The sequence below is a fragment of the Aquarana catesbeiana genome, linkage group LG06 (assembly GCF_042186555.1).
Source record: "Aquarana catesbeiana isolate 2022-GZ linkage group LG06, ASM4218655v1, whole genome shotgun sequence".
Classification (NCBI taxonomy): domain Eukaryota; kingdom Metazoa; phylum Chordata; class Amphibia; order Anura; family Ranidae; genus Aquarana; species Aquarana catesbeiana.
The window spans coordinates 415,393,260-415,414,320 of NC_133329.1; the positions used below are offsets into that span (position 1 = coordinate 415,393,260).

A 21,061-nucleotide genomic window follows, 5' to 3' on the forward strand; every position below is an offset into this window, starting at 1 on the left:
GCCCCACTCCATCCAAAATTAGAAAAAGTTTTTGGCTCGACACTTTAACCAATTTTGCTTTGTAGGAATTCTCTGTAAAAGATAAATTGGCAATTTTGGTGCAAAATCAGCAACTTCCCCCCAATGGAAGCACCTCAGCAATCAGTGCCAGAAGGCAGACCAGCCTCAGACACCTTATCCTCTCCCTTCCCCCGCTCCCACCATTGTGATCTATAGGACAGATATTACTCTAAACGTCCAATGATTGATTTCTTACGTTTGTCCTCGGCACGGCCGCACTGTGAGCCCTGAAAATAGAAGATAAACCGCTATAAGTCATTTCTAGAGATTCTGTTCATTATAACAATTCTTATTTCTACAACAATCATTATTTCCAGTAGAGACAACCAATGAGAGCTGAGAATAGAAAATGGTTACTGCCCTCTGATTCGGTTCACTGTCCCTCTCCCATCTGAGCTGCAGATCCCCTCATCTTATTTCTCCTGGACTGGGCGATCTCCCCTGTGACTTTATTGATATATTACCTGGGGTAGATCATGGGATGGTGGCAACGAAGCCATGACTGGAGAGGGGAGAGTAGGAGAAGTAGAACTCTTTACACGAGGGATGTTCTTCATTGGGCAATTTACTTTCCTTCAGAAACTATTTCTTTATGAGTTTCTTATACGGTTTTATATGTACCTGTTTAGCATCACTTCATTGCTCTGGATAACAATAAATCAAAAAAAGAAATAGTGCTCTGAGGGCATAAAAAGCAGCTGACCCATCAATCAGCACAAATTGATATAGATATATAAACAACAGTACAGCGCTAAATAAAATGAAAAAATATTTTTTTTCAAATAAAATAAAAAGCGAGTCCAAATGAATAAATAATCCCAACAGTCCCAAAGTGATCTAAGAAATTCTTTCAATTGTCTTCCCACATAAGATTCTCCATACAAGATGACTGCATTGTGTTGTCCAGACAACGTCAGATGTGAATATATATATAATATATATAGTAGTATTTTTGGACAGATTCTAGAGACAGAGTATTGCATCCACATCCCTGATGTAGAGTAAATAGAAGAAATTTCAGAGAAAGCAGATAAAAATCTGTCCCTCAAGGGTAATTGGGATTTTTAAGGATGCATATGTCTGTCATAAGGCAAGCACAACCACAAAAGGTAATACAAAAAAATATCATTTATTACAAAATATACAGTTTAAAACAGTATTAGTCATAAAACCAATGACCAAGACTAATACTCATTTTCAAAGAGCTTGAACAGATGCTTGTATATGTTGGGTATCCGACGCGTTTCGCAGCCTAGATGGCTGCTTCTTCAGGGCTGTTCCCCATGCATCTACATAATCCAAGTTAGGCCCCTTTCACACTGGGGCGGTGGGGGCGTTGGCGGTAAAACAGCGTTATTTTTAGCGCTGCTTTACCGTCGTTTTCGCGGTGGTATTTGGTCGCTAGCGGTGCAGTTTTAACCCCCGCTGGCGGCCGAAAAAGGGTTAAAACCGCTCGCATAGCGTGGCTATAGCCGCGCTTCCCCATTGATTTCAATGGGCAGGAGCGGTGAAGGAGCGGTGAATACACCGCTCCTTCACCGCTCCAAAAATGCGGCTGGCAGGAGTTTTTTTCTTCTCCTGCCAGCGCACCGCTTCAGTGTGAAAGCCCTCCGGCTTTCACACTGAACAAACAGTAGAGGCTATTTTGGGTCGGTTTGCAGGCGGTATTTTTAGCGCAATAATGCCTGCAAACCGCCCCAGTGAGAAAGGGCTCTTACAGAGGAATATGACATTGGTATAAAAAAATATACCTAATTATTTAACAAAGAGTACAGCGGTGTTTTCATTACGGTGCTCACCCAAATTTTCTGACATTGGCGAGAGCGAGTGCAGCAGCGTCATAAATTGTGTAAATATCTCACAGGTAGAGGGTTAGCTCAATTGAGTACCCTCTAAAGTCTAAAGTAGGGCTAAAGATGGAAGAAAAATACCTCATTGCTTAAACGGACCATGTATAAAAACATTGAGCAAGAAAAAAAAGAGGAAAGAGGGAGGGGGGGGGGACAAAGAGGATAGGGTTTGGTTTTCAAGGGGATCGCTGATTAAACAGCTACCTGATTACACAAATTGGCTATGTATATATAGGTGCAAATGCAAAACATATGTGAGCAATGAAAGGAACAAAGAAAAGCCAATTAGTATCCCACCCTCCAAACCACTAAGCATTCCCAAACAAGGAGCCAAATGCTGCACTCAAAGGAACAATATAAACATGCAAAAAAAAGGAGTTACATTCAATATACCAAAGACAAAAGAGAAGCCGAAAGGATGGCGGTAAAAGTAATTACCCAGTATGTTGTGGCCTATAAGTACTGGAGAACCAGTATATATATATATATATATGTGTGTGTGTGTGTTAACCTAGGATGCTATTGCATCTTAATAGATATATACTTTTGCATTTTTAGATTCTTCTAACTTATACATATGGTTCAACATTCACAAGACCATATAGATGATTCTGACATCGCCTGTTTGTCACAGATGTCCGCTCTCGCCAATGTTGTGATATGATTAATGTCAGAATATTTGGGTGAGCACCATAATGAAAACACTGTTGTACTCTTTGTAAAATAATGATGTATATTTTTTGATACTAATGTCATATTTCTCTGTAACTTGGACTATGCAGATGCATGGGGAACAGCCCTGAGGAAGCAGCAATCTAGACTGTGAAACGCGTCGGATACCCAATATATACAAGCATCTGTTCAAGCTCTTTGAAAATGAGTATTAATTTTGGTCATTGGTTTTATGACTAATACTGTTTTAAACTGTATATTTTGTAATAAATGATATTTTTTGTATTACCTTTTGTGGTTGTGCTTGCCTTATGGCAGACACATGCATCCTTAAAAATCCCAATTATCCTTGAGGGACAGATTTTTATCTGCTCTCTCTGAAATTTCATCTAGTAACGTCAGATGTGACAAAACGCGTCGGTGGAGCCAACTCTCGTGACGTCATCACGTACATTGATACTATAAAGCGTCCCACCTGTCCCCTGGGGGCTGTTTGTATATTGATTTGGCACATATGCATTTTAATCATGTAAGTGTTCTACCTTTTAACACCTTCCCACCCAGCCTATAGTACAATGGCCGGGTAGGAGGATGTCATAGCTGTGATTGGTGACAGTGATCACATGGTACAGACAGGGTCAATAACAGCAAACATGTACCATGTGATTAGCTTTGACCAATCACAGCTAATCACAACTGCTCGCTCGTTTCCACTCTCCCAACACTCCTCTGCGGCTATTGAACCAGATTGCCGATCGCAACGTCTGATGGTTCGGTCATCCGATGCTCCGGGACTAGAACTACAGCTATGTGCCGTTCTAATCCAGTTGTGTAGCTCAGAACAAACACCAGGCAGACTGTATGTAAGTTCAACCAGGAATCTCACTTTTATTGGATGCACACAACACAATTTTATACAAAGCAGTTTTAACACCCCGCCCCCAACAACCACTTTCCTATTGGTCAATTGTAAAGTACACTAGTCCTCACTCAGGTCCTCTTGGCCATGCAAATGAGGACTTGAAACAGGGTCATCAGGGATTGGTCCGATAGCTTGAATAGGAGCACTGATATGTGTAATGACACAGAGAAGCCCCAGGGGGTAATTAACCGCTTGCCGACCGGCGCACGCCGATGTACGTCGGCAGAGCGGCACGGCTGGGCAAATGGGCGTACCTGTACGTCCATTTGAATTTCCCGCCGTGCCCGTGCGTGCGCCGGCCGGGAGCTCCGTGAGTCGGGTCGCGGGTCCCGCGGACTCGATCGCCGCGGGGAGACCCGCGATCGCCTCACGGAGCGGATGAACGGGGAGATGCCGTTGTAAACAGCATCTCCCCGTTCTGCCTAGTGACAAGTGTCACTCGATCTCTGCTCCCTGTCATCGGAGCAGAGATCAGTGACGTCAGCCACACAGCCCATCCCCCTACAGTTAGTAATCACTCCCTAGGACACACTTAACCCCTCCCCGCCCCCTAGTGGTTAACCCCTTCACTGCCAGTGTCATTTACACAGTAATCAGTGCATTTTTAATCGCACTGATAGCTGTATAAATGACAATGGTCCCAAAAATGTGTCAAAAATGTCCGACATGTCCGCCATAACGTCGCAGTCACAATAAAAATCGCTGATCGCCGCCATTACTAGTAAAAAAAAAAATTATTAATAAAAATGCCATAAAACTATCCCCTATTTAGTAAACACTATAACGTTTGCGCAAACCAATTAATAAACGCTTATTGCGATTTTTTTTTACCAAAAATATGTAGAAGAATACGATCGGCCTAAACTGAAGAAAAAAAATGTTTTTTTTATATATTTTTGGGGGATATTTATTATAGCAAAATGTAAAAAATATTGCGTTTTTTTTCAAAATTGTCGCTCTTATTTTGTTTATAGCGCAAAAAATAAAAATCGCAGAGGCGATCAAATACCACCAAAAGAACTCTATGTGTGGGAAAAAAAGGACGTCAATTTTGTTTGGGAGCCATGTCGCACGACCGCGCAATTGTCAGTTAAAGCGACGCAGTGCCGAATCGCAAATAACGCTCTGGTCAGGAAGGGGGTAAATCCTTCCGGGGCTGAAGTGGTTAGAGTACATAAACAAACGATCAAACACAGAACAATACATTCCTTCCAGACCATGGAGCCGTCTGGAGGGGGTTAGTCTTAAGACAGGGCAGAAGATCCCCCACTGTGTAATAGAATCAAAGGAGAAATACTTCAATATTCCAAGCTTCATGACAACAACAAAGGACACTGAATGGACCAGTTTACATAATAGGTGAGGTTGAAAACAGACACAAGTCCATCAAGTCCAACCTATGTGTGTGATTATATGTCAGTATTACATTGTATATCTCTGTATATTGTGGTCATTCAGGTGATTATCTAATAGTTTTTTTAAACTATCAATGCTCCCCGCTGAGACCACCGCCTGTGGAAGGGAATTCCACATTCTTGCCGCTCTTACAGTAAAGAACCCTCTACGTAGTTTAAGGTTAAACCTCTTTTCTTCTAATTGTAATGAGTGGCCCCGAGTCTTATTAAACTCTCTTCTGCGAAAAAGTTTTATCCCAATTGTGGGGTCACCAGTACGGTATTTATATATTGTGGGGTCACCAGTACAGTATTTGTAAATTGAAATCATATCCCCTCTCAAGCGTCTCTTCTCCAGAGAGAATAAGTTCAGAGCTCACAACCTTTCCTCATAACTAAGATCCTCCAGACCCTTTATTAGCTTTGTTGCCCTTCTTTGTACTCGCTCCATTTCCAGTACGTCCCTCCTGAGGACTGGTGCCCAGAACTGGACAGCATACTCCAGGTGCGGCCGGACCAGAGTCTTGTAGAGCGGGAGAATTATCGTTTTATCTCTGGAGTTGATCCCCCTTTTTAATGCCAATATTCTGTTTGCTTTGTTAGCAGCAGCTTGGCATTGCATGTCATTGCTGAGCCTATCATCTACTAGGACCCCCAGGTCCTTTTCCATCCTAGATCCCCCCAGAGGTTCTCCCCCCAGTCTATAGATTCCATTCAGATTTTTGCCACCCAAATCCATTATTTTACATTTTTCTACATTGAACCTCATTTGCCATGTAGTCGCCCACCCCATTAATTTGTTCAGGTCTTTTTGAAAGGTTTCCACATCCTGCAGAGAAGTTATTGCCCTGCTTAGCTTAGTATCGTCTGCAAATACAGAGATTTAATTGTTTATCCCATCTTCCAGGTCGTTTATGAACAAATTAAATAGGATTGGTCCCAGCACAGAACCCTGGGGGACCCCACTACCCACCCCTGACCATTCTGAGTACTCCCCATTTATCACCACCCTCTGAACTCGCCCTTGTAGCCAGTTTTCAATCCATGTACTCACCCTATGGTCCATGCCAACGCACCTTACTTTGTACAGTAAACGTTTATGGGGAACTGTGTAAAATGCTTTTGCAAAATCCAGATACACCACGTCTACGGGCCTTCCTTTATCTAGATGGCAACTCACCTCCTCATAGAAGGTTAATAGATTGGTTTGGCAAGAACGATTCTTCATGAATCCATGCTGATTACTGCTAATGATACCGTTCTCATTACTAAAATCTTGTATATAGTCCCTTATCATCCCCTCCAAGAGTTTACATACTATTGATGTTAGGCTAACTGGTCTGTAATTCCCAGGGATGTATTTTGGGCCCTTTTTAAATATTGGTGCTATATTGGCTTTTCTCCAATCAGCTGGTACCATTCCAGTCAGTAGACTATCTGTAAAAATTAGGAACAACGGTCTGGCAATTACTTGACTTAATTCCCTAAGTACCCTCGGATGCAAGCCATCTGGTCCTGGTGATCTATTAATGTTAGGTTTCCCAAGTCTAATTTTAATTCCATCCTCTATTAACCATGGAGGTGCTTCCTGTGATGTGTCCTGAGGATAAACACTGCAGTTTTGGTTACTGAAGCCCCCCGATTCACTCGTGAAGAAGAGGAGAAGAATAAATTCAATACCTCTGCCATCTCCCCATCCTTTGTAACCAGATGTCCTTCTTCATTCTTCATGGGGCCAAAATGGTCTGTCCTCCTTTTTTTACTGTTTACATACTTAACCACTTGCCGAACGCCGCACGCCAATATACATCGGCACAATGGCAGCAGTGGGCAAATGGGCGTACAGGTACGTTCCCTTTAATTTGCGGGCTAGTGGGCGCGCCTGCCGCGTACTGCGTGACCATTCCCGTGGGTCCTGTGGACACGATGTCTGCCGGTGTCCCACGATCGTGTCACGGTGCGGCAGAACCAGGAGATGCCTTTGTAAACAAGGCAGTTCCCTGTTCTGCCTAGCAACATGACAGAGATCTACTGCTCCCAGTCATCGGGAGCAGTGATCTCTGTCATGTCCTGGGTATCCCCTCCCCCCACAGTTAGAATCACTCCCAAGGACACACTTAACCCCTTGATCACCCCCCTAGTGGTTAACCCCCTTTCCTGTCAGTGTCACAGTAATTAGTGCATTTTTATAGCACTGATTGCTGTATAAATGACAATGGTCCCAAAATAGTGTCAAAAGTGTCCGATGTGTCTGCTGCAATGTTGCAGTCACGATAATGATCACAGATCGCCGCCATTACTAAAAAAAAAAAAATGATAATAAAAATGCCATAAAACTATCCCCTATTTTGTAGACTCTATAACTTTTGCGCAAACCAATCAATATACGCTTATTGTGATTTTATTTACCAAAAATATGTAGAAGAATACGTATCGGCCTAAACTGAGGAAAAAAATTTATTTTTTTGGGGATATTTATTATAGCAAAAAGTAAAAAATATTGCTTTTTTTTCAAAATTGTCGGTCTTTTTTTGTTTATAGCGCAAAAAATAAAAACCGTAGAGGTGATCAAATACCACCAAAAGAAAGCTCTATTTGTGGGGAAAAAAAGGACATCAATTTTGTTTTGATACATCACATGACCGCGCAATTGTCAGCTAAAACAACGCAGTGCCGAATCGCAAAAAGTGCTCTGGTCAGGAACGGGGAAAATCCTTCCGGGGCTGAAGTGGTTAAAGAATTTCTTGGGATTTTTTTTGCTCTTCTCCACTATGCGTCTTTCGTGTTCTATCTTAGCCGCCCTAATTGCACCCTCACATTTCTTGTTGCATTCCTTTTAAAGTCTGAATGCTGATGATGATCCCTCAACCTTGTATTTTTTGAAGGCCTTCTCTTTTCATTCAGTAAAAGTGGTTGCTTTTACCAATTAAATTGATTGGCATAAGCAATCATAATGTGTAAAAAAAAAAAAAAACTTGGGTAACACTGTATTGCCCTGGTCACATTGTGTTAAAAAAAACAATTGTAAAAAAAAGAAACAAAATGTAATAAAAAAATAAAAGAAATTTAAATTATTATTATTACTTCTTTTTTTTTTCAACATACTGTCACCAGTCAGTGTCCCTGATCACCGCCATACCAGTTACTGTATATAATAACGATGTACAGCACTGGTGACAGGATGTAAAAAAAGAAAAAAAATATATGAATTTTTTTTTTTTTTTACATTTCTTCATTTTCCCAATAATTGTGTCAAAAAATTACATCTTCAAAAACTCACCACTTACTACTAACATATCTCAGACTGTCTACTTTCCTATAAAGGGGGGATTTGGGGGGGATTTGTTCTGTCCTGACATTTTCAGGTCTCAAGAAATGAGATCAGCCGTCAGTACATCAGGATTGATCGATTATCAGATATATATATCCCATAGTTTGTGGACTCTATAACTTTCCTACAGAATAAATAATATTCACTGATTTGGGGAATTTTCACTAAAGAAATGTAGGAGAATAAATTTTGGCCTAAATTTATGAAGCAAGATTATTTGTTTTCAAAACTTTATATATTTAAATCTTATATAGAAATGCGTTTTTTTTTTTCAAATATTTGCATTTATTTAGCAAAAAATAACCCCCCCCCCCCCCGTGGTGATTAAATACCACCAAAATAAAGCTCTATTTGTGTGGTAAAAATGATACAAATGTCACATGTGTACAGTGTTACATGACCACGTAATTGTCATTCAAAGTGTGACAGCGCTGAAAGCTGAAAATTGGCCTGGGCAGGAAGGGGGGTAAAAGTGCCCGGTATTAAAGTGAGTAAATAAACTTGTCTTCCTGGGGCCCCCCGTCTCCCCCCTGCAGTGCTTCCAACTTCCCTCCTCTCCTCTCCCACCGGCTGCTGTAGGGGAGGTTTCAGAATGGAGATGGAGAGAGGGGGGAAGGGGCCAGTAAATATTTAATTTTCTTTTCTGAATGAATACAGTGAGGGATGTGTACAGATGGTGCTTGGGTTCATTCCTAACTGAAGCATAGTAAACTGTAATTACTAGGCTTCAGTTTGTGAATGAACAGAAAGCCACTCAGCACAGAGCGCTTCCCGATCATTCACCGTCATGTGCAGCTGAGACTGCAGAGAAAGGGACTTGGGAAGCTCTGTCACAAAAGTGAGACATTTAGACCCTTAATATTTCACCAAAGCCCCCCCAACGAGACTCCTAAAAAATTGTGAAAAAAGTAATAAAAATAATCTTGTAAAAAATAAAATTGGGCACTGATAGGCGGCACTGATGGGAACTCATTGGTGGCACTGGTGGGCACTGATAGGTGACACTGATTGGCACTGAAAGGCTGCACTGATGGATACTTATGGGTAGCACTGATAGGCGGCACTGCTGGGCACTGATATGCGGCACTGATAGATGGCATTGATAGGCATCACTGATGGCACTGGCACTGGCAGACATTGGGGATGGGCACTGATTGGCAGCTTGTGACAGTAATAGGTGGTGACAGGTACTCTTTATGGAGGGATCGGGGGGTCTAAAAGACCCCCGATCCCTCCTTTGTACTTCACAGTATTCAGATCGCCGAAAATGGCGATTCTGAACACTGTATATTTTTTTAAACCGGCGCCATTGGCAGCCGAGTAAACGGGAAGTGACATCATGACGTCGCTTACGCGTTTACAATTAGAAGCCGCCCACAGCTTCGTTCTAGTCTGTCAGCAGCCGACGGAGGCGGCGGATCATCGATCGGGCCTCCCGGTTGATCGGGAGGCCTGGTAAGAGCGGCAGGAGGCGGCGGGAGGGGGGATGTCCCCTCCCGCTCCTCCGGTATAACAGCCGAGCGGCTTTCAGCCGCATCGGTTGTTATACATGGATAGCCAATCGCTGGCTCTACAAAATGGTACTGGGATGATGCCTGCAGCTGTGGGTATCATCCCGGTATAACCCTGGGAAGCCGAGTACGCACATCTGCATACGCTCGGCGGGAAGAGGTTCACCCGGCGGGTGATCTAAGTTAGGTTTTAGCGTCGGTCAGGGGCTGTGTTGCCCCAGGCAGCGTCAGATTAGTGCCAGTACCGCTAACACCCACGCAAGTACCATATGCCTCCCTTAGTAGTATAGTGTCTGAACGGATCGATATCTGATCTGATCAGAACTATATTAGCGTCCCCAGCAGTTTAGGGTTCCCAAAAACGCAGTGTTAGCGGGATCAGCCCAGATACCTGTTAGCACCTGCGTTTTGCCCCTCTGCCTAGCCCTGCCCACCCAAGTGCAGTATCAATCGATCACTGTCACTTACAAAACACTAAACACATAACTGCAGCGTTCGCAGAGTCAGGCCTGATCCCTGTGAACTCTAAAGCCACGCACACAAGAGCGGAATTTCCGACAGAAAGAGTCCGATGGGAGCTTTTCATCATATATTCCGATCTTATGTACGCCCCATTGGACTTTTCCCGTCGAAAATTCCGACGGACTTAGATATAAAACATGTTTTAAATTTTTCCGACGGAGCGAATTACTATCGGTAAAACCGCTCGTCTGTATGCTGTTCCGACGGACCAAAAACAAAGCATGCTCTGAAGCAAGTACGAGACGGAATCACTCGGTCTGTTAAAACTAACAAACTTCTACTAACACGAGATTAGCAGAAGGAGCCCAAAGGGTGGCACACTGGCTCTTGAACTTCCTTTTACGTACGTCGCATCATTCTGGACAGTCGGAATTTGGTGTGATCGTGTGTACGCAAGACAGCTTGAGCGGAATTCCGTCGGATCTCCGTCAGAAGAACCGTCAGAGTTTATTCCGACGGCAAAACCGGTCGTGTGTACAGGGCATAACAGTTTTTTTGGTAGCGTTTGAATCAGTCGCTAACAGTCAGGTGCTGTGAGTCTCACTAGTGTACCAATAAATTTAGAGACCAAAATGGCAAATCGAAGGTACACTAGTGAAGAGGCCTACACGTTTCTGAGCATGACAGATAGTGAATGGGAAGTCACTCATCTGTCAGATTCAGGCTCAGAATACGATCCTGTAGAGGACGGCGGCTCCATGACAGATAGCTCTGACGACAGAGTTGTGGTCCCTGCCAAGGTCAGGCGTACCAGACCCCGAACTTCTTCTTCTGTCCTTGAAGTGCAAGAACCGCAGGGCTCTCATATGGAGCAGAGGCAGCGGTCTAGTACACCCTGGTCGTACATCCAGCACTGCAGTAACATGTGGTGACGTGGCGAGTCCCATAAGTGCAGTTCAAGCTGGTGAGGTGGCAAGCACAAGTAGTGTCCCGCTGCCACCAAAAAGACAAAGACAGGCCCGTCGTGCCCATAGTGCCCTTCCTGCTGCATTCGCCAATCCGAATTGGGAACCCACCACTTCTGCAGCACCCGTACTTCCCCCATTCACTGGCCAACCCGGAATTCAGGGGGAAACAGTTGATTTTACGTCACTTGATTTTTATTCGCTGTTTTTCACCGAAGATCTCTATAGATCTATTGTGGGCTAAAACAATTTATATGCTGGTCAATTTATATGCTGGTCAATTCATCGCCGCTAATCCCCAGCTGACCCTTGCCAGAGAATGAAGACCAATTACGGTCTCTGAATTTAAGACCTTTCTTGGCCTTTCCCTCCTCATGGGCATAACTAAAAAGAGTGAGTTGTGGTCATATTGGTCCATTGACCCAATTTACCATATGCCCGTGTTCTCTGCCTCCATGACCAGGGCACAATACGAGCAGATCTTGTGGTTCATGCATTTCAGCAACAATGAACTCTGTCATCCTCGGGGTGACCCTGAATACGATTGGCTCTACAAAATTCGGCCCCTCGTAAACCACTTCAACCAACGTTTTGCAGCCTTGTTTACTCCCCATCAAGTTGTCTGCGTTGATGAGTCCCTGATTAAATTTTCTGGCCGCTTGTCATATAAACAGTACCTTCCCAGCAAGCGTGCCAGATACGGGGTCAAGATGTATAAGCTCTGTGACAGGGCCACAGGCTATACATGTAGTTTTATGGTTTACGAGGAAAGAGATAGTTCCGTAGAGCCGGAGAACTGCCCTGACTACATAGGAAGCGCTGGCAAGATACTGTGGGACTTGGTGTCACCCTTATTCGGAAAGGGGTACCATTTGTATGTGGACAATTATTACACGAGCGTGCCACTTTTTAGTCACTTGTTTGTTTATGGAATTGGCGCATGTGGCACCTTGCGATCTAATCGCCAGGGCTTCCCGCAGCGGCTTGTAGAATCCCAACTTAGATGGGGGAGAGAGCCTGCTTGAAGTGTAATAATTTGTTCGCTATGAAGTGGAGGGACAATAAGAAAGAGAAGCCCGGAGCAAAGTAAGAAATACATAGGCGAAGGGCGGACATGACAGGGTTAACAGGGAGATGGTATCATGAGAAAGGGAAAATGTTTGGTGCCGAGGGGGAGGGGCCATGGAAGGTGTTAAATTCTGTCCCCGCCTGATGAGTCATCACAAGCGTGGGGGAAAGTTCCAGGGAGCAGACAGCATGGCTGATGTGGAGAGGATCTTGGCCCAGCTTAGGGAGGAGACAGCGGCGCGGGGGGCTTCATGGCTATAGGACACTCTGGGGACTGTGTTACAAGGCTTTGAGCCTTTGCCAGGTACGAGGGGACGGAGGTCCAGACCGCCGGATCGGTTCTCCCCGGACCGCAATGCGGGACCGCAGCGGAGGGTGGGGGGTGGTGATTCTGCTGGGACCCTGTCGGGTCCGGCGGCGTAGCGGGCAGCGTTAGTGGCCAGGGGGTGCCCGGTTAGTGTTCTAGGACAGCAGGGGGGATCGAGCAGCTCATTGCAGGCCCCTGGGGGGAACATGCGGCCTACAAGGCGCAGGGACAGTGTGAGTGCGGGCCCCTCCCCCACCATCAGGAGACTGTCACAGGAGACCGGACACGCTGTGCAGAGGAGGATGGCGTCACAGGGGACAGGACACACGGAGCAGAGGGCTATGGTGGCAGTCCCTGGGCTTTCTAACACTGCAGCAGGGGACCGAAAAGAGAACGATCGTGGGAGGAGATCAGGATTGGTGCATGGGAGAGCGGAGGCTGGCAGGACTGAGGTTCAATGCACTGGTCCTGGCAAGGCTGTCCAAAAAATCATCAGAGGGCTATGCTGCGCGGAGGCAGGGTCGGAGGTCAGCAGTTCTAGCGGCAACCAGGGCTGCATCGCATGGTGGGCCATCATCTGAGGAGGAAGAAGGATTGGAGCTGAGGTCCCCAGGAAACCAGTCCGGATCTGATGAGGAGGCGGGGCCATTAACCGGGAGCGTGCGGTCGGAGGAACACGGATGATCGGCTGAGGGGTCCACGCCTGTGCAGCCGGGTAAGTTACCTTCTTCTATGCATGTGTGGGAATGTCTGATACTGTTGGAGTTAGTAGTGGCTTAGCTGGGTCCGCTCCGGGTGCGGGGGTTTCGGGACCGTCCGGGGGGACTGCTGGGTTATTGGGGTTTTTTGGCCGGAATAAAGGACCTGGTACAGAAATTTGAGAATGCGGAAAGAGTCGCAGCTGGGCCAGCATCGGCATGGGTCTCACAAGTGGGAGTGCCGGGGATGCCGGTGCGGCTGGAGGGAGCTCGGTGGTGCCAGTTGTTGCGCCTAAAATCCCTGCTCCTGCTGTGGCGTCAACGGTGGGTAGTTCCCCGCAAGGGGACGTTAAAGGCAGAGGGAAGGCGGGACATCGTCAGTTTGGGAGATGCAGCAAAATGTGAAGTATATGTCTGCTTTGAGGGGCCACTGGGAGCTCATCTGAAACAGGAGGTGCGGGAAAAACTGTGGAAAGGTGAGTACGTTGAGATATTTTCCCTGCTGCTTTTAAAAAAATGTAACCTGGACAGGGTAAAACCGGATGATTCCAAGAAGGAGGACGAGGAACTGGTTACATGCGTTCGCGATAATGGCAAGTGTCATAGGGGAGAAGAATCCCGAACATTATTCGGGGATCTTCTGCTAACAGGATGCTATAGGGGAGGCCTACAGGGTTTATGGCGGTACAGGATGGCTGCGGTATGATTTCGTCAACGCAGAGCGGTAAGGCCAGAACTGAGATGGGATCACAAGGACATCAGCTTGTGGATGCGCCTGATGACGTCACCGAGGGCTCCCAGCCAGTTTTTTCCAGGAGGGGCCGGTGGACCTTCGGCCCAGGGACAATCGGCCGAAAACAAAAAAGGGGTATGTTGGCAATATAATTCAGGGACCGGTAAGTTTGGAGGTGCATGTTGGTACAAGCATGAATGTTCTGGGTGCGGAGGAACTCATCCGGGGTCCAGATGCTTTAAACAGGAAAAAAGGCCGCGCTGGAGAGGCTGAAAACTGGAGGGAGGACCCCGGTGAAGGTGCGCAGAATGCGGCCGTTCCTAAGTAGGTATCCGGACAGGGAGGCGGCGAGGTTGTTAGAGTCAGGTTTTACAGTAGGTTTTGGGATTTCGTGTAATTTAGAGGTTGTTCCCCCCGTTCCGCGCAATTTGAGGTCAGCGATGCAACATCCGGACGTGGTTTCGGAGAAACTAAATAAGGAGGTGGCTTTAGGGAGAATGGGGGGTCCTTTCCCATTACCGCCTTTTGCCGATTTGGTAGTATCCCCGTTGGGGGTGGTGCCAAAGAAAGAACGGGATAAGTTTAGGCTCATTCATCACCTCTCCTTCCTGAAAAGGGGATCGGTGAATTATGCAATTGATCAGGCAGATTGTTCAGTGTCTTATACATCATTTGATGCTGCGGTGGGGTGGGTACGGCGTTACGGCAAGGGAGCGTTAATGGCTAAGGCAGATGTGGAGTCAGCCTTTCGGCTTCTTCCGGTTCACCCGGATAGTTTCCGGTTGCTGGGATGCCATTGGAATAACCAATTTTATGTGGACCAATGCTTGCCGATGGGCTGCTCTGTGTCGTGCGCATTATTTGAACAGTTCGGTTCTTTTGTAGAATGGGTAGTACGGGATGTGTCAGGCATGAATTTGGTTATCCACTATTTGGACGATTTCCTTTGCATAGGACCAGCTGCTTCCAGAATCTGCGCGGTGCTCCTGACATCGCTGGAGCACATAGCGGATAGGTTTGGCATTCCATTGGCGCCCGAGAAGACGGAAGGACCTGGTAAGGTCATCAGTTTTCTGGGCATTGTCCTGGACTCGGTGGCAATGGAATGCAGGTTACCAGAAGATAAGTTGGCGGACCTAAAAAGGGAAATCGCAGGTATGATTGGGTTGCGCAAAGTTCAGCTTCGAGATTTGCAATCGCTATTAGGTAAGCTGAATGGTGCGTGCTGCAGTTTGCCAATGGGGAGGGTTGTTTGCCGCAGGCTAGTGGCCAGCACAGCTGGTATTCAGTCCCCAAGGCACTATGTGAGATTGAGAAAAGAACACAGGGAGGACTTGAGGGTATGGCATACCTTCTTGGAATCCTTTAATGGACGGGCGCTATGGATGTCGGAGCCAGTCAGCAACTTTGACCTCGAACTGTTCACGGATGCGGCCGGTTCCACAGGTTATGGGGCGTTCTTTCACGGGCAGTGGAGTGCGGGTACATGGCCAGGGGAATGGATTGAAGTGGGTTTTACAAAAAACCTAGTGCTGCTGGAACTGTTTCCGGTGGTTTTAGCAGTTGTATTGTGGGGTGGGGCCTTTAAGGATCGAAAAGTGCGGTTTCATGGGTACAATTTAGGTGTGGTGCAAGTGATTAACAGGATTACTGCATCATTCCCGCCAGTGATTAGGTTGTTACAACACTTGGTTTTGAGACGTTTGCAGTTGAATGCTTTCATTCATGCAGTAAACCTCCCGGGTGTGGAGAATGTTATCGCTGATGCGCTGTCTCGCTTCCAGTGGGACAGGTTCTGCGAGTTGGCGGCGGAGGCGGAGCGGCACAGGGTGCCTTGTCCCGAATGGTTGTGGGGGATAGCATTGGCTTCGTCGCCGGATGGATCAGGAAGTCGGTAAGTGAGGTGACCTGGTCAGCATACTCGAAAGTATGGCATGAGTGGCAGGCGTTGGTGCAAGAGGTGGGTGATGAGTCGGTGGATGGTGCAGTGGGGCTCCTGGTGTATTATGTGGCGAGAATGATGGAGGAGGGAGTGCCTGCATCGGCACTGCATAAGCAGTTAGCGGGTTTAGCGTTTTTGTTCAAATTACAAGGCCAGCCTGACTTTACAAAGGATTTCTGGGTGAGGCAGGCGATGAAAGGCTATCGGCAATCGGTGGTTCGTACGGACTCCAGGAGACGATAACCTTTCAGATTTTAACAGGTATGGTAGCACAGTTGGTGGGGGTTTGTTCCTCTGACTACGAGTGCACCATGTTTACGGCGGCATTTTTGCTGTCTTTCTTCGGGGCATTTCGTATTGGGGAATTGGTTAGTCCGTCAAAGAAGGTACAAGGGGGAATTGGGATACAGGAGGTGACATGCGAAAAGGATGTTTTGTTATATTTTCGTAGGTAAAAGACGGATCAAATGGGTAAAGGGAGGTTGGTGCAGGTTTCCCAGTGCCGGGTTCGGCTTTGTGCCCAGTGGAAGCGGTTAAGGGATTTATGGGTATCCGCCAAAGGGGGGGTCCCTTGTTGGTGCATTTCGATGGGGTTCCGTTATCACGTTATCAATTTGTGGCCGTATTTAGAAAATGTTTAAGGGCTTTGGGTTTGAATGAGAAGGAATTTTCGTCTCATTCCTTTCGGATTGGGGCTGCGACAGAGGCGGCTAGAAATGGGATGGATGCAGAGGCTGTAAAACGCATAGGGCGGTGGGAATCGCGGAGGTTCCAGATATATGTTAGGTCTCATCTGGTGGTGGGGCTGTAAAATGTTAATTGGGAAGAATCCTGTTCATATTGGGGGTTAGGTTTGCAGAATACTGGTGATCATGGGTATTGTTTTTGGGTCATTTTCTTTACAGGTTCAGCGGCAGGCCTGGTTTGGATATTGGGCCATTCCTTTGTGAGCTACGGGGCCAGGAGGGGAGATGTGAGATTTGAAGGTAGACAGTTGGGTTTTTCATAGGAAGGAAGCCTGCATTAAGTGGTTTTGGTTCCCGGGTATGTTGTGGGGAAGATTGATTTCTGAGGTGCAGCGTTATGCGCTTAGGGACAGGGCACCGGATGTTTTAGTTTTGCATTTAGGGGGCAATGATTTGGGGGTGAGATCTATGGTGTATATATCGCGGGACATCAAATTTGATGTCTGGCGTTGGATGCAGGAGTTTTCAAAGATGGTTATAGTTTGGTCCGACATGGTGGCTCGGACAACATGGAGGATGGCCAGGTCGTTTGAGGGTGTTAATAGGGCACGGAGGGAGATTAACCGGGAGGTGAGTAAGTTCATGGTGAAGAATGGGGGATTGGCTATTAGGCATTTGGAATTAGAGTTCGAAACTTGGAGGTACTTGAGGAGAGATGGCGTTCATTTAAATGATGTGGGTATTGATCTGTGGGCGTTGGGACTGCAGGACGGTATCCAGAGAGCTATTTGGGTGTGGAGGTGCACCAAAAGGTAAGGTTGTTACCTTTGGGTGCTGTGGCGGGCGTTTTGGTCTTTGCAGGGGAAAGAAGATATGGCACAATGAGAATTTCGGGAACTAGCGTTGCTATGGTCCTGATGGTACTGATGGTGGTTTCCGGATAACGGAGGTTAGACGGAAAGTGTTAATGGGGGCACTGCGGTCATTGGTTGTCTCTGAGCCAGCTTGTCGGCTTGAGGCCTATTATTTCATTAAGAGAAGGGCCGCAGTGCAATATGGTTATGTTACTGATGTTTTACGAATCTCCTGCAAAGACCAACGCTAGATAGATGAGGAATCTTTGAATAACAGATGTGTTTTTGTTATGGTATTTATTGTTTAATAAAGTAGGCTGCTACGGCCTTTTATAACTCCAACCCTCTGGTCTGGTCTTGATTGTTTAGAATAAGGTTAAGAGGTTGGGGTTTTTTAGGTAATGGGAATCACATCTGTTATACAACAGTCATGTTTTCGTTCTCACCTCCCTTCATGCAGACACGACGGCCCAAATTACTACGGCGACTGGTGTTGTGGAGAAACCCCTCTGTGTCCACGAATATAACCTTAATATGGGAGGGGTGGACCTCAACGACCAGTTGTTGGCGCCGTACCTAGTTGCCCGTAAGGCCAGATGCTGGTACAAAAAAGTGTCTGTATACTTATTTCAATTGGCTTTGCTGAACGCTCATGTGCTATACAGAGCTTCAGGACGGACTGGATCCTTCCTTAAATTCCAGGAAGAGATCGTCAGAGCCATTCTGTTTCCAGACGGTGCTCCACCTCACCTTCCCAATCCAAATGCAGTAAGCCGGCTGCGTGAGAGGCATTTTCTGCATGTCCTCTCTGGTGCCCCTACCCAACGAGCTCCCCAAAGAAGATGTCGTGTCTGTAGAAAGCACGGATTTAGGCGTGACACGCGCTATTATTGTCCCTCCTGTCCTAACCAACCTGGTCTTTGCATTGGTGAATGTTTCGAACGCTACTACACACTAGTTGAGTATTAGCGTAGGGTACAGCACCACACAGTCCTAGGAACACTAACACAGGGTCTCGAAAGAAGTGATGGCCATCACATTTTGAGAGACCCCAATCTGCAACATTCAGTTTATGTTTTTTTTTTACAGTTTTTATAAAAGTGAAAAAAGTGAAAAAAAAAAACCCCACAAAAACACACAAAAAATATAAAATAAAAAAATCCAAAAATAGTTGTAGTTGTATTTTTCTTCTCTCTCTCTATTGTTCTCCCGCTGCTGTCCGCTCACTGTTGTTCTATATCTATCGTTCTCTCTGCTTTATATTTACTATGTTTTATTGTATTTGCTTTGCAGGTATGGTATGTTATACTGTAATGTTTGTTTTATTGTTAACCATCATTTGCTTAGCAGGTACGCCATTCAGCTGCAGCACGGGTTAATTTATCTTGATAGCAACAGCGTTTGCTCCCACGGTACATAAAGCCGTGACTCCAGCGCTGCAGGAGGCGATTTCACCACCACAGTTAAAAAAAAAATGGTGCATGTATGCCCATCATTAGAAGTGGGTGGATGATGGGTGGTATTCTAATGGTGGGCATACCCACCGATCAATCTCTTTTTTTCATTCAGCCCACAGGTTGCATAAAAAAAAGAAAATTACAATGTATGCCCAACAAGGACCAGCAACGTACTGGTATGTTGCTGGACTTTGAGTGGTTATACCAGAATAATGCCTGTGGGTTTAGGTATCATCTTGGTATCATTCTTTTCAGCCAGCAGTCGGCTTTCATGTAAAAGCAATCCTAATGGCTAATTAGCCTCTAGACTGCTTTTACAAGCAGTGGGAGGGAACATCCGCCCCCACCATCTTCCGTGTTTTTCTCTGGCTCTCCTGTTCCAACAGGGAACCTGAGAATGCAGCCGGTGTTTCTGCCAGCTGACCATAGAGCTGATCAGAGATCAGAATGGCTCCAAACATCTCTATGGTCTAAGATACCAGAAGCTACGAGCATATAATGACTTAAGTTTTGCCGGGTATAAACAGCGCCATTGGGAAATTGGGAAAGCATTTTATCACACCAATCTTGGTGTGGTCAGATGCTTTGAGGGCAAAGGAGAGATCTAGGGTCTAATAGACCCCCAATTTTTTCAAAAAAGAGTACCTGTCACTACCTATTGCTATCATAGGGAATGTTTACATTCCCTGAGATAACAACAAAAATGATAAAAAAATGAAAGGAACAGTTTAAAAATATAATAAAAAAGCAAAATAAATAATAATTAAAAAAAAAAAGCACCCCTGTCCCCCCGTGCTCATGCGCAAAGGCAGGAGACAGGACTTCCTATGTCCCGTCTTCCTATTCCTAACATACACTTTTTTGAATTAAAAAAATAAGAAAGCAGTTAAGTTAGCCCAATTTTATATATTGTGAAAGATGATGTTATGCCGAGTAAATAGATACCAAACATGTTACGGTTGAAAATTGCGCACACTTGGAATGGCGACAGATGGTACTTAAAAATCTCCATAGGCAATGCTGTAAAATTTTTTAGCGGTTACCAGGTTAGAGTTATAGAGGGAGACTTTTGCTAGAATTATTGCTCTTACTCTGATGATCATGGCGATACCTCACATGTGTGATTTGAACACCGTTTACCTTTGCGGGCGTGAGCATGTGGTTCCTTTGCTGTGTGAGCACGCGGGGACGGGGGCACCTTAAAATTTTTTCTTTTTTTTTCTTATTTATTTTATTTATTTATTTTTACACTGTCCCTTTAAAAAAAATCTGATCACTTTTATTGCTGTCACAATGTAATAGAATTTAAACATCCCATGTGACAGTAATAGGTGGTGACGGGTCCTCTTTATAGAGAGATCTGGGGTGTAAAAGACCCCAAATCCCTCCTTTGCACTTCAAAGTATTCAGATCGCCAAAATCAGCGAATCTGAATACCGTCATTTTATATTAAATCGGCACCGTTGGCAGCTGAGTAAACAGGGAGTGACGTTGCTTATGGAATTTTACTCCAGAGACCTGATTGAAGCAGTTTCCGGCTTTGTTCGGGTGACAGCCTAGCTGGCGGATGCGCCGGATCATGGATTGGGTCTCCTGGTGGGACGGGAGGCCCGGGAAGAGCAGCGGAAGGGACGATGTCCCCTCCCTATTCGATGATAATGGCCCGAGCCGAATCGTCCGTTATCACCAGATAGCCGACCGCCCGCTCTGAAAAACGATACTGGGGTATAGCCTGCAGCTGTAGGCTATACCTTGATACATCCACTTCCTCAAGCCGACGTACCGGTAAGGCGATTTGCGTGAAGTGGTTAAGCACATGGAGATTACTGTATTTTTTATATTATATTTAGATTTTAATCTAATCTAATCTCTTGTAGCCCTGATGAAGGGATGATGTTCTTGAAATTCATTTTAAGAACTAAAACATTGAGGTCTTCTATAGCGTGGTCAAGTTGTGAGAAATGATGTCCCACAGGGGTGCAGAGCTCATCTTGTTTATGTTCCTTAATGGTATCTATGTCTGTGCAAATTCATTCTTGTTCCCAACATCTGTCCTATTCCGTCAACCAGAGGCGGCTCTCTAATTAGGCGAAATAGGCGGTGGCCTCAGGCCTCGCAGTCATAGGGGCCTCGCACAGCTAGCTAGTTT

The 21,061-nt window shown here is 45.7% G+C and overlaps 1 protein-coding gene across 1 annotated transcript in view; it reads right to left on the bottom strand.

Annotated features, from left to right (window-relative positions):
- The window catches only part of LOC141147316 (protein mono-ADP-ribosyltransferase PARP14-like), a 108,075-nt gene that overhangs the window by 56,885 nt on the left and 30,129 nt on the right, over positions 1-21,061 (bottom strand). Inside the window, exon 3 of the mRNA XM_073634533.1 lies at positions 257-287. Within this exon, the coding sequence (XP_073490634.1) occupies positions 257-287 (31 nt within the window). The remainder of the gene's footprint in view (positions 1-256; positions 288-21,061) is intronic.